At 43.2% G+C, this 14,072-nt stretch overlaps 1 protein-coding gene across 1 annotated transcript; it reads left to right on the top strand.

Moving 5' to 3' along the window:
• The first annotated feature begins 5,832 nt into the window (after positions 1–5,832).
• LOC139473228 (uncharacterized) lies at positions 5,833–13,232 on the top strand. Its single transcript, XM_071255757.1, has 4 exons — positions 5,833–5,902; positions 9,403–9,471; positions 10,629–10,822; positions 13,176–13,232. Exons 1-4 carry the CDS (start codon positions 5,833–5,835, stop codon positions 13,230–13,232), a joined length of 390 nt encoding a protein of 129 aa, XP_071111858.1.
• The last annotated feature ends 840 nt before the right edge of the window (positions 13,233–14,072 follow it).

The raw sequence follows: 14,072 nt of genomic DNA, 5'->3' as shown, positions 1-14,072 counted from the left end.
ATTGCATACGTTCTACAACAAAATGTTGTTTGATTAGACTGTAAATGACCTTCCCGAATGTGCCATAGTCATAGGACCTTTTAAATCTAATAACATACCCATAGCCCTTTTATAAGGTTTAAGTTATGCCTGAACTTGGCCGTACCCGGTGACGTTCATCATGAGCGTAACGCTATTTTTCAGGGCATTATCATTTGCAGAAGCCCGGGGTCTTCCATTAACTGCCCGACGAAGGAGTCACTGACCCACTTTTACAAATATGGAAACGTCATAGAACAAACCAGATGAGGTCACTATTGAACGTGACGTCACCTATCCCTATCTTATGACGTCACCTATTATAGCTAAAATGGATAGAATTATCATTAAACCGCTCGCATGTTATCAAAAATGAGCGGGCCACTGTAACTTGATAATGCCCTCATATTGCTTGACGACGGGCCATTATCACACCCGTTGTTAGGTGAGGTGAGGTGAGGACGCAGAATTTGGTCTATGTATCGGTTGGCTGTAAGATTGCCCTGGACAACCACTAACTGTGATCTACCCGTGTAGGATATGGCTCCCCACACCTTGACACTCCCTCCACCAAATCGGTCCACCTGTCGAACGCAGTTCGGCGCAAAACCTTCATGTCGACGTCGGTATACACGTTGTCTTCCATCCCGTCTTTGAAGAAGAAAACGTGACTCATCGCTGAACCAAACGCGTCGCTAGTTCCTGAGATCCCATGCCTGTACTCTGCTGCACCACCGGACACGTCGTTGACGGTGTAGACTTTGCAAGACAGGTCCAACTTCTGGTCGTCTCGCTCGAATTCCCTCTTCCCTCAGACGATTTCTGATGGTTTGGTCGGAAATTCTTCGCATACCAGACACTTGTCCTGCAGTGTCTTTTGCTGTAGCAAATCGATTCCGAATGCGATGCAACCACTTCTGAGATGATCTTGAGTCGAATTAGTGCGGGTATATCGATCCCATAGTCGAGATATGGGGCTTTGGTGAACGCTGAAGTGTCTTGCAACGGCCAATGGCTTGGCATTTTTCGGTCTCCGTTCACGTCAGAAAATTCCTAATGATCTGATGAATTTATAGTCAGTGTCTCTACTCGTGCATTGTGCTGAAAACTTTTTTCTGAAAGCAATTTCCGTGCATCCTTTGCATTTTTGCTGATAAATGTTTACAAAATACATTTTGAGATGTGTTTGCGGACAATGCACAACAAACATGACATGATTAACGGGAATCAAACATAAGAATTGTCTTTATGACGATTGCTGGGGAAAAAATCTAATTGGAATTCTCAAAACACCTTTGCGTTTCTTTTTTTGAAGAGTGTATAAAGGTAACGCTATTTGTCAGGGCATTATCATTTGCAGAAGCCTGAGGTCTTCCATTGACTGCCCGACGAAGGGTAGTATTACCCCGGTAACTGGATCAGTGTGCACTCAAGAATCATTCTCAGCTCCCCGGGGAGTATACAACCCAAGCTGCTTTTTAGGCGCTAGAAGGTTAACAACCATCTCATCCTACCGGGTACCCATTCACTGCTGGTTGAACAGAGGCACATTTTGAACAAAGTCACTTGGCCAAGGAGACACCACATGTGTTAATGTGCTTCAGTGTGAGGCGGGACAAAGCCCCAGAAAGTATTTCTTCAGTCATATTCAGTTTTCAAGTGTACGCATTCTTGTGCACGTCAGGTTAGTCCTTACTGTTCTGACACAGAATACCACCTGTATAACTGAACTGAAGACATCTTATTACTGCACTGTGCGTCCTTTGGGCACGCCAGAAACCTATGATTGTGGGTTCGAATCCCGGTTCGCCCCGATTATGTTTCTAGGTTTGTCAGCACCATACCCGAGCTCGTGGGTTTCACCGAAGTGGTAAACATCTGAGACCTGCATTACTTCGGGCTTTCCTCCCACATTTAGCTGACACGCCGCGATATAACTGGATTACTGTTAAAAGCGGCGTTAAACCCAACTCACTCACTCAGTATTGCTGCACTGAGGTATAAGGACACGAATAACTATCAGAATTAAGGGTTCGCAGTACCATTGGCTGCAATGACTGTTTTTCCAAGTTTCCCGAATTTACAACCCCTGATCCCGACGTCACGGTGTCAAGTATTTGATTAACCTTTCTACATATAAACATCCGCCCGATTGCAATGTCAATCAATTTCACGCCACAGACTCAACCCTTCCACTTGTACAGATCGAAATATCGCTGTGATTTATCAGGCCAGGAATACATTGAGTCCTATGTCCATACAGTGCCTGGTCGCGCCGTAGTCTGTACCCCACACGTGCCCTGCTGGGTGCGGCGCCTATAAATCTGTACTCACGTCCTTCATGCTTGTGATTGTGCGCCGAGGTCTGGACGAACTAAGTCTTGGGGGATAGGGACGGTGAGGGGAGGGTGGGTTGTGAGTTTGGGGGAGGGTGGGTTCTGACGTTGAAGAGAGGGTGGGTTAATTGTGATGTGTGTGTGTGTGGGGGGGGGGGGGGGGGGGGGGGGGGTCGTGATGTTGGGGGAGGCTGGGTTATTATGTTAGGGGAGAGTGGGCTGTGGCGTTGAAGAGAGGGTGGGTTAATTGTGATTGGGGGGTGGAGGTGTTGGTGGTTTGTGAGGTAAAGGACGTTATAGGGAGGGTGGTGTGGTGACGTTGGGAGGGTGGTGTGTTGACGTTGTAGAGTGAATGGTATAGTGACGTAGGGAGGGTGGTGTGGTGATGTTATAGGGAGGAAGGAAGGAACTAACCCGCAACATCTGAAACTCTGCTATCATGCAGTGAATCCTCGTTATTCCGGACGTCAGTTTTCTCAGTCAAATCGTCCAAAATATTAATTAACGGATAAACGAGTCACAGTCCTTTCAACGGTCACATAGGTTTTTCCGTGAATCAAGATTTCCGGATAAACGAGATTTTTGTTGTGATATGAAACCGTGATATGAAAGTTTCAGTTTAAATTATATTATTTAGGAATTTTAGGAATTGTTTTTGGCACCCATGTGAATGCCGGATGTCTTAAAGTTATTTATAACCGGAAAACCACTCTGGCTGCACCCAATAATTCAAGAGTGGCTTCTGACGAGCGTTGAAGTTGTCACCCTCAACCCTGTTGTACTGGTGCCCTGCATACTCTATAACCGCATAGGGAGTAGAATAAATATTCAGCAACCCATACTTGCCGTAAAAGGCGACTGTGCATGTCGTTAGAGGCGAGTAACGGGATCGAGTGGTCAGGCTCGCTGACTTGGTTGATGCATGTCATCGATCCCAATTGGGTGAATCGATGCACATGATGTCAATCACTGGATTTTCTGGTCCAGACTAGATTATTTACCGACCGCCGTTTTATAGCTGGAATATTGCTGAGTGCGGCGTTAAAAAATAAAAAAAAATATAAGCGCATAGTGTAAAGTATTGAATTGGTTTTTGAATGGAATGGGGAGTTGTTTACTTGTACTGTCAATACAATTCAGGTTATTGGATCAATAAGGGTCTATACAACACAAGGTTTGTTTTCATTGTGAGATGAGTTCCATTTCTTCTCATTCCAAATACCATTCCAGTATTCCAGTCCAAACTCAAACCCATACTTTACACTATACTCACTACAATATTCTGTTCCCATTTAACCTGGAAACTGCTGAACCGAAATATTAACAGAAAACTTACCCACCTTACCTATAACAATGCTCTTCAAATTGTTAGACCGGGTTCGATTCTCCATATGGTACAATGGTGCCGTACATGTTTGTCGAAACATGGCAGCAATTATCGATAATCCGAACGATTTAACTGCAGTACTGTCCGGTTTCACGGGGTGTCAGTGTTTAAAACTTTTACTATACGTCACTGATGCTAAGTGCGTGCATATTTGCATATTTGTTACCTGTAATCGTTAATCCTTCAAAACAAGCTGTTGAGTTTGCATGTAGTGTCTAGTAAAAGGGGTTTTAAGCGGGAGTATTGACTTCTACAGTAGGTGATTGACCGCGAGGAAACGAAGGGTCTCTCTATGCTGGGATAAGTGTGTTTCAAGGACCCTTAGCTGGAGTTCCCGAAGGTTGTATGGCCCTTGATCATTGTGAGCTACACTGTGCAGAGTATGTCGCTCTCCGCTAACTTAGTGTATAGTGACGCTTTTATAGTCTCTTTGAATCAATATCACATTTCATATTACCAAGACGTAATGTGTGAGTGAGTGAATTGGGTTCAATGGCCTTTTGTACGTTATTCCAGTTATATCACGGCGTGTCAGCTCAACGTGGGAGGAAATCCCAAAGTAATACAGGTTTAAGACGTTTACCACTTTGGTGAACCAATCCGCACGGTTATGGTGCTGACAAACCAAGAAACATAATCCGGGCGAATCGGGATTCGAACCCACGATCACAGATTTCTGGCGCGACTAAGGGAGGCCCAGGGAAGGAACATTAATGGGTATTTAGACTGACAAACAGTAGCACGAGCCAGCAGATTGTTAAAAAAGTATGACTCGCTTCTTCCCACATTCATGCCCTTTACCTAAAAACTCGAGTCATCTGAACAATAGATTCCTAACAATTCAGACACCATTAGGACCGCGATCACGTCTCTTCATACTAATACTCTCCTTGTCAGTGTCAGTGAGTGAGTATGGCTTTACACCGTTTTAGCAATATTCCAGCAATATTATAACGGGGGACACCGGTAACTCCTTGTCCAAAGGGGGCGGTCGGGTAGCCTAGTGGTTAAAGCTTTCGCTAGTCACGCCAAAGACCCGGGTTCGATTCCCGACATGGGTACAATGAGTGAGGACCATTTCTGGTGTCCCCCGCCGTGATATTGCTGGAATATTGCTAAAAGCGGCGTAAAACCATACTCACTCACTCACCTTGTCAAAAGGTTGGAACCTACAAAAGTCGCAGCTTCCGTACATTTATATTGTTGTCAGAGGTACATGCACTGGTTTAGATGCCCGTGTAGGGTACTTGTGAAATTAAATCGCGACTGAAACCATATAGAAACAAAATATGGAAATATAGCAACAAAACCGCAGTTTGGAATCTAAACTGGGCTTATTTATTACATCACTCATGGTTTTCCTGAGACAAAACTTCAAGTTGTAGAACTGGGTGAGAATAATTTTGGACCCCTTTCAACAAAATATTCCAACAATATCACGGCGGGGACACTAGACATGTCCATCGTTGTACCTATGTGGGGAATCGAACCGGGCTTTCGACGTGACGAGCGAACGCTTTAACCACTCGGCTACCCCAACGCCCCGAAGAGCATAGGCGGAGATTCGTGACGAGTTAACAGGAATGGGTCAAAATGAAAGAGTTCAAACCATTTAGCAAAGTTAATTGTTGGTTTTCACCTCGAAAACGCGTCAACATTATTTATCCCAATATGATCAGAATACATGCAACAACATGGCGGCGTTATAATCTCTAGCCTGTGTGAATTCAAACTGAATAGCAACATTTTCTCTGTTCCATATATGGAGATCACATGACCTCCACGGGTGTTGGTTGCGGAACCGAGGCAGTGACGTCAGGGACAACTCGTTTGGACACGTGTTATTTCCCATGTAGAACGAAGCAATAAATTATCCTATCTCTACTAATGAGAGGCTATCCTTACTTTCTCTGGCATATTTCCGTCAACGAAACCTATAAATACAAGGGAACGTCATTCCCCTCTCCATTAAAGCCGTGCGACTTGCAACGTGACGCGACCACCCTGAGTCTGCGATTGATTTCAGCGTTTTGAACTAGAAAACGGCTTTTCTTAAGTTAAAACTACTGAGGATAATTCTTTGTTACGACGATGCAGGGACAACTTCTCTTCAAGGTTTCAGCACTTTTACTGGTTGCACTGACTGCGCAAGTCACGCCTGGTAAGTCGATTTTTCTCGCCTGCAGCATCAAGTTAGCATATAATGAATCTGCAACGTCACATTATGTGACGTCTTCAGTCGCATCAGTAAAATACAAGTTTGTGTGGTGAATCCTCGACAGAATCGTGATCAGCTACTTTCCCATTAATAGTTAACATAGTGTCCTAGCATCGGTTTATTTCAAGAAAGTATGAACTGCTGAATGGGGTCACTTCTGAGGCGCCACCATTCGCTGTGCAGAGTTGCGTCCCTTTGGCAGGCCCGAAACCTATGATTGTGGGTTCGAATATCCCGGTTCGCCCCGATTATGTTTCAAGGTTTGTCAGCACCATACCCGTGCTCGTGGGTTTCACTGAAGTGGTAAACGTCTGAGACCTGCATCACTTCAGGCTTTCCTCCCACTTTAAGCTGGCACGCCGTGATATAACTGGATTACTGTTAAAAGCGGCGTTAAAACCAACTCACTCACTCACCCACTCACTGCTGAAGGACGTTTTATTTTGAGATTAGGCTGTACTTCGACAAGACAGCTGTCAATTGCAAGATAGTAAAGCGTTTTGAAGTGATCGAGGTGATTTAAAATGTCACAATTGTTTGTGTATTTCCTGTTTTCTGTTAGAATGGTATGGCAATTTCAGATTATCCTAAATACCCAAATGCATTTATTATCTCATTACGTGGGTTACGTGTGGCAGATTTACGATCTCAATACGGGGGGAACACGTGACAGGGTGAAGGTCTCAATACGGGGGGAACACGTGGCAGGGTGAAGGTCTCAATACGGGGTAGCACGTGACAGGGTCGAGGTCTCAATACGGGGGTAACACGTGACAGGGCCGAGGTCTCAATACGTGGGTAACACGTGACAGGGTCAAGGTCTCTATACGGGGGTAACACGTGACAGGATCAAGATCTCAATACGGGGGTAACACGTGACAGGGTCAAGGTCTCTATACGGGGGTAACACGTGACAGGATCAAGGTCTCAATACGGGGGTAACACGTGACAGGGTCAAGATCTCAATGCAGGGGGAACAGGCATGCGTTCAATAGGCCGAGGCGCTTTCTGAGCGCTTACTTAGCGCTCTCCGCGGGCGCTCGGGTGTAATCGAATGATCTGGCAACTGTCGCCGGCAGAGGGCGCGGTTTTCAAAATGGCGTTGCAGACTGATTTTAGCAATTTTGTTGAACATTGTGTATGTAAAATATTATTGTTTAGAATTAAGATACGATAAACTTTCCGTTAGTTAGACGGTCACCGATCAGACAACAAAACATGGCATTATCGTGATATACGTTGACCCAACTCATGTAATCCTACCGACTTATTTAACATTGGAAAATCAAAATATAGACTAGATTGTCAGTGACACTTGACACTGAATGAGATTTCTCAGTTCGCTGTACAAGTCACTAATTAGTGGTCGAATTGGAACGTTAGGCGAATAAGGACTTCTGGTTCTGCATTGAAGCTATCGAAGATGTGGATTTAAGAACCCAAATAAAAACTTATTTCTTAAAACTGCATTCCAGGTATTTTATTTACCAGTTATTTGGGTAAAACATAATGGTTTGATGTTTATATTCATATATATTTAATTTCAGTATATTCTGGACAGGAGAATAAATTAAATACATCGGGTAAGCCAAAACGGCAAGAACAAAGTCTCATAAATCACAAAAAATAATTAATTACCTATAGGATTAGAAAAAAATCGAGTTACTAAAAATCGTATGTGCACTGGTGCAATATCGTTCACGCGCACTAGTACATTGTATGTCATCCGGGCGGCATTGTTATCGTCTTTCAAATTGTATTCTGACACAAGAAATGACGTCATAGCTGAAAACTGTTGACGTCATTTAACAATTGTGGTGTTCTAAGACGGCGGTCGTGATCAGTGCATTTCTCTAAAGGAAAGCTCAGATGGATTAAGAAATAATAGGTAACAAAGAAGTTATTACACTCGCATGTTTGTCATACTGATTTTACGAAACTCGTCTAAGAATAAATGTATTACCCTCGCTCTCGTTCGGGAAAAACAATATTTCCTGGGGTGTGTTTTTTTAGTCATCACTTGGGGATTCCTGGTTATGTTTATTGACCAAAAGTAATCTATGCATGCATATTGTATGATTCAACTAAATGGATCGGTGACTTGGTGGATTGTGTTTCATTGTACCCCGATATATTCGTCACCACTTGCCCCTTTCAGTAACCTAATTGCTTGACCCGAATAACACAAGTTGGTCACGAATGCCCCGAAGGCATGGTACGTTGTCCAAATCAATCATTAGTAAAGTTGTCGGGGACAAAATCGATTATTTACAGGCCGCCCTGATATTGCTGGAATATTGTAACTGCAGTAAAAAACAACAATTCGCAATGTTTTAGATTTATTTAAGAGAAGATAGACACCTATGAAAATATCTCAATTTACGTTTCCAGTTTCGACAAATGAAGGTTTATATCGCATAATAATACATGTCAAATGTTTACAAAAAGAAATCATATGAGTGTTATTGGGACAAAACTGCAACTTCATACCAAATTTTATTATACATGTATCTTGTTCACAAACAGACGCATGAAAAGGAATTTTTCTGTACTGAAATTAACATGGGTTGCAAGGGAAAATACTCCGTTCTGCGAGGGGCTTCAAAATGCAGCTAAAACAATTGGAATGTCCTGGTTTTAACAAGTGAAAAGTCTTCCAATAAATGTATTTACTTATGTGGTGGTATCAAACTTCACCACTGAGTCCGTGTATGTCTAACAAGTTGTTCCATGTCGAAAATGTAATGTTCACAGGCCCCGCATTTGTCCAAGTCCGCCATCTTTGTCCCTCGGCGTGCCTCCTCCTCAGTATGCGCGGAGGCGCTAGAAAGCACTCTCAGCGTGCGTTCCGTTCATTAGGAAATATTCGGAGGTGCTCGCTGGCGCCTCGGCACCGAACGGCTTATTGAATGCACCTCAGGTGACAGGTTTTAGACACCAATGCAGGCGCACACGTGACGTGTTTGAGGTCACCATGCGGGGGCACACGTGACATTTTGAGGTTTCCATGCGGAGGCACACATGACGTGTTTGAAATCTCCATACAGGCGCACACGTGACATGTTTGAGATTTCTATTCGGAGGCACACGTGACGTGTTTGAGATCACCATGCGGGGGAACACGTGACATTTTGAGATCTCCATGCGGAGGCACACATGGCGTGTTTGAGATCTCCATGCGGAGGCACACGTGACGTGTTTGAGATCTCAAGGGCAAGGTGTATGTTCTCTACACAATACAGAAAAAATACGTTGGGGCGACAAGGTTGAGATTTTGTTAGCAATCAGTTGTAGGTCAACGTCCTTCGTCCCGGCAGTGGAACACTACTACCGATGTATGTCTGTTGTGGAGTAACCTTTACCCAACATTCCATTCAGGAGACACCATCGACAAGACCTTATTGTTTGATTTTTAAGTTATCGATTTTGTAACCTTCTTTCAGCAATTCTTCCTGACACAACCGACTCAGCCCCAGCAAGCAGCACCTCTCCTGGAGATATAGAGCTGCACGGTAAGTAGAAGTCAATATAATCCAGCAACGCGATATATCGCAAAGAACAATGAAGAACGAGGCGTGGTTTATTTCACGACAAAACAAGTTTAAAGGGAATGTCTAGTAAGTTGTTCCCCATAGATGTAGCTGGGCAACGCAGATAAACGCGATGGTGAGAATATGCGAGAAATACTCACCTGTGCATAAGATGTACATCATGGTTTATTCTCCCTACAGTGTTTTATTGTACCATAAACAACGACCACTCGTCGTTTTTTTAAAAAATAATGTCACCAGTGGCTCATGTGCCGCCGTTCGCAGTGCGGTTGTTTCTATTTATCATGAAAAATCTTTTTCAGTTTGCAAATGGTAAGAGCCAGTGTCTTGGTTGTCAAAAGTGACAGAGAGATTAGTGATGTCTTTTTTTGTGACGTCCTCGTAATCGATGACGTCACAATGGTCTTCAAGGCATTGTGATGCAATTCCATTTCATCATTATTTCCCTGGAGTATCAAACGATACCTCCCGAGGAAGTCAGCTTGGATGCATCTTCCCGAGGCATTCGCGTTAACTGACTATAAAAGCCCAGTTTCCACCCTTGCCGATCTACGTTGGAATTTGTGGGCTCGATCGTAGCGCCACCAGTGGCTATTACGTCTTATGTCCCCTCTATGTCCCTCCTATTGACCAATCAGATTCCACCTCTCATATCACTTGCATTTACTTCAATTAAAATGGCGTCGCCCAGTGAGGACAATCTGATCGATAATCAGAATCTATATTGTAGTAAAGCGGGTCTTACTTTGCGAAGTGCATGAAATCACGTGTGCACCTGGATTAAAAACATGAAAAGATTTGGAAAATATCTGTTGACGCTAAGTTGACTGTACACAGACTTTACAAATCCTGCAATCGACCGAAAATAGTTTACGAACCGGATGTCGATTTCGTTGAACGATTTTGATTGGACTATGCATAGACTCGTTAATCCAGCCAAAATATAACTCCATAATTCTCGCTTAGGTCGGCAAGGGTGCAAACCGGATTTTTCTAATCAGTTAACTCCCTTGCCTCAGGAAGATGGTTTGGATGATAATTCTGAATTCACTAGTTCCTATTTGTGTAGTAGTCCGCAGAGTCTGTTCGTATCTTATTCTGCTGTCTTCCCTCACCAGGTCATATCAAGAAGGAATGTACACACCACAGCCAATGCAGTTGCACCGGCGGCATCGCCATCTGCTACGAAGGTTTCTGCAACTGCATCGCCACCAGCCTCTTCTGCTTCAAACACAGCGAATGTGCCAGTCGTTGTCGACCCGAGATCGGTATCTGCCTCGGAAGCTCCTGCAAGTGTTACGAGCTGGTCGAGGTGAGTTCACACATTGCGACCCGTGAAGATTCATGTCTTCAGCAACCCATGCTTGTAGTAAGAGGCGACTAACGGAATAGGATGGTCAGGCTCTCTGACGTAGTTAACGCATGTCATCTTATCCCAGTTGTGTAGATCGATGCGCATGATGTCAATCACTGGATTGTCGATTATTTATAGATCGCCATCATATAGCTGGAATATTGCTGAGTTCGGCGTTGAACAACAAACAAACAAACAAACAAATCACGCACAAGCACCGGATGTATCACAGCAAATCGGCAGCGTCATCGCGTCTAAAGCATAGACAGTGGATGAGGGGGTCTCGAACCCTTGCCATACACGACAGACACAGGGTATTGGTGAGTTGCTCCACAACCACAGTCCCCAGTAGGTCATATTCCTGAAAGATCTATCTATCTATCTATCTATCTATCTATCTATGTGTGATGGAAACTTAGATACTTCATTCCGACATGCAGTTCCAGTTGTGTCCCTTAGGTGTGCAAAGAACCTATGATCGTGAATTCAAACCCCAGATTCGTCATGAATATGTTTCTAGGTCTGCCAGCACCAGCACCAGTACTTGTACACGTGGGTTTCACCAAAGTGGTAAAATGTCTAAGACCTGCATGACTTCAGGCTTTCCTGCCACAAGCTGACACGTCGTGATATCACTCATTATAGCTAAAATGGATAGAATTATCATTAAAACGCCCGCAAGTTATCCTCATTTTGCTTGACAATGGGCCATTATCACGCCCGTTGTTATGTGACGTCATATCGATGTTAACTAGTGACGTCATCTGGTTTGTTCTATGATGTTTCCAAATTCGTAAAAGTGGGTCAGTGGCATTCGTGCTGTGTTGATTGCAGTAAATGTTTCAAAACCGATATTGTTGTTTACTTGATCCATTTTAGCTCTAATAACGGTAACGCTATTTTCAGGGCATTATTATTTGCAGAAGCTATGTTATGGAGGACCACGGGCTTCTGCAAATGATAATGCCCTGAGAGTGAGTGAGTGAGTATGGTTTTACGCCGCTTTTAGCAATATTACAGCAATATGACGGCGGGGGACACCAGATATGGGCTTCACACATTGTACCCATGTCGGGAATCGAACCCGGGTCTTCGGCGTGACGAGCGAACGCTTTAACCACTAGGCTACCCGACCGCCCCCCTAATGTCCTGAGAAATAGCGTTACCGTTATACTGTAAAATCGGTCTGAACCAAGCTCACACAACTATGCTGCAACAGGTTGATTTTTATATCACTTAAACCAATGTGATGACTGATAGATGGAAGATCACTTCTCTATATCTATGATATTCCTTAATTTTAAACCTTTTCTCTCCCAAGTAAGGATAAGATTTATGGATGAACAACTTCTCTATCAGAATTAGGAACGACGTTTCGTTGTAGATACGCAGGGGGTATCAACTCTTCAAAGACCCAAATCAGTCACAGTCCTTTTGTTTATATTACTGGCTTTACCCTTTTCACCGGTCCTTGTGTTTACTACCCTTTTGTATACCTAACAGGCTGATATCTACTCTACTGTGTAAACACTGCCTCCTACCTGTATACAGTCAAGTCTCGTTAATCCGACAATCGGCTTTATCCGACACAAATGATGGGAACCGATTAAACCAGTGCTATTTAGACCCGTCAATCCGACAGTCTCGCACTCCGACTCCGACACACCTAATTTACGAATTGCCGAAATCACTCATTAATCAGTCTCGTTAATCCGAGGGGCACGTGTGGCCCAGTCGTCTAAGGCACCGCGAATCGCTGTGCAGAGTTGCGTCCCTTGGGCACGCCAGAAACCTATGATTGTGGGTTCGAATCCAGGTTCGCCCCGATTATGTTTCTAGGTTTGTTAGCACCATACCCGTGCTGGTGGGTTTCACCGAAATAGTAAACGTCTGAGACCTGCATCACTTCGGGCTTTCCTCCCACATTAAGCTGACACGCCGCGACATAACTGTAATACTGTTAAAAGCGGCGTTAAACTCAACTCACTCACTCACTCACTCGTTAATCCGACACAGTGATCAGCGTACTCCGTGGTCATCTGCCCGCGAGTACATAGCCCGTTTTTTTTTATACGAGTCGGCTGTAAGCTGTATATACTTGTCAACCATACTCTGTACATCACTTGCTTGATAACGGTGTTCGAACCAACACCGAAACGTCGCTCCTAATTGTAATAAAGAAGTTGATCATCCTTAAATCCTACCCTTACTTAGTACCTCAACTTCCAAATGACCCTCACAGAATTCTTTTTCTTCCATAAAACTTTTTTTCTGTTTATAAATAAATATGAATATTCTCACATTTTTTCAGGACAGGGTAAAGAGTCAAAGCCTAGCCCTTATGTCAAATCAGGATGACCTCAAGTGACCTCAACGAACGAACGGAAGTGACCCGTGATGTTCAAAACCGGGAGACATAACCAAATGGGAATATGCCCTGAACGTGTAATCTGTGTGTTGCAAGTAAAGACTTCACGGAAACCGTCGGGTTGATCGGAAAAGATGTTTATATATCATGGACTGGTACTAATTTGTCGTGGAGTTGTGTCAGTGTATCGCTTGTGTGGCGGTGGAGATAGATAAGATATGTCACATTGTCACGCTGGACAGTTTAATATTCACACATGGCAAGATATATAACATCATCATCGCTTATGTTCAACAATTAGTTACTTTTTGTGGATTGTCATTTTAAAAAGTACAAAATAAAGTAAAACAGTGAAAGCAAAAACGGTTTGTGTTGTATGTTGTGACAATATTATTCATATTTTTACATATTTATTTATATTCATGTGTTAACAAAGTGGCAAATGTAAAATGAATCAGTGCCAAATGCACTAGCCAAAACCCAACAATTCGTAACTTTTAAATATGACGTAACTTATAACTGTTAAAAGAAAACTATTAAAATCAGAAAATAACAGTAAGGCAATTCTTCTGAAAAAATGTATGGCAATAAATTATTCTAAAGTAATAAATGCATTAATACAATATTACAAGTTCCATAATCAACAAAAAGAAAAATCATGTTCTGTATCAAAGGATAAGTTGAAATATTTAGTCTTAATAGGGACCGACCATTTGATGGGATTTCGTCTGGAGATTGAATATTATATTCGGTTACAACTGCAGAACCAGATAGGGTTTTAATCAAAACTTTTAGCCTGAATACTTTGTTTAGAAGAACACTTTTTGTGAACAGTCTGAA

Source organism: Haliotis cracherodii, unplaced genomic scaffold, assembly GCF_022045235.1.
Source record: "Haliotis cracherodii isolate W230 unplaced genomic scaffold, xgHalCrac1.p SCAF_27, whole genome shotgun sequence".
NCBI lineage: Eukaryota > Metazoa > Mollusca > Gastropoda > Lepetellida > Haliotidae > Haliotis > Haliotis cracherodii.
This window is presented reverse-complemented; position numbering and strand designations above follow the sequence as displayed.

Excerpts from the sequence above, each read along its gene's own strand:
- LOC139473228 (XM_071255757.1), top strand. The coding sequence starts at position 5,833 with ATGCAGGGACAACTTCTCTTCAAGGTTTCAGCACTTTTACTGGTTGCA. Across the intron at positions 9,472-10,628 it reads TGGAGATATAGAGCTGCACG|GTCATATCAAGAAGGAATGT; the intron begins GTAAGTAGAAGT and ends TTCCCTCACCAG. Across the intron at positions 10,823-13,175 it reads AGTGTTACGAGCTGGTCGAG|GACAGGGTAAAGAGTCAAAG; the intron begins GTGAGTTCACAC and ends ACATTTTTTCAG.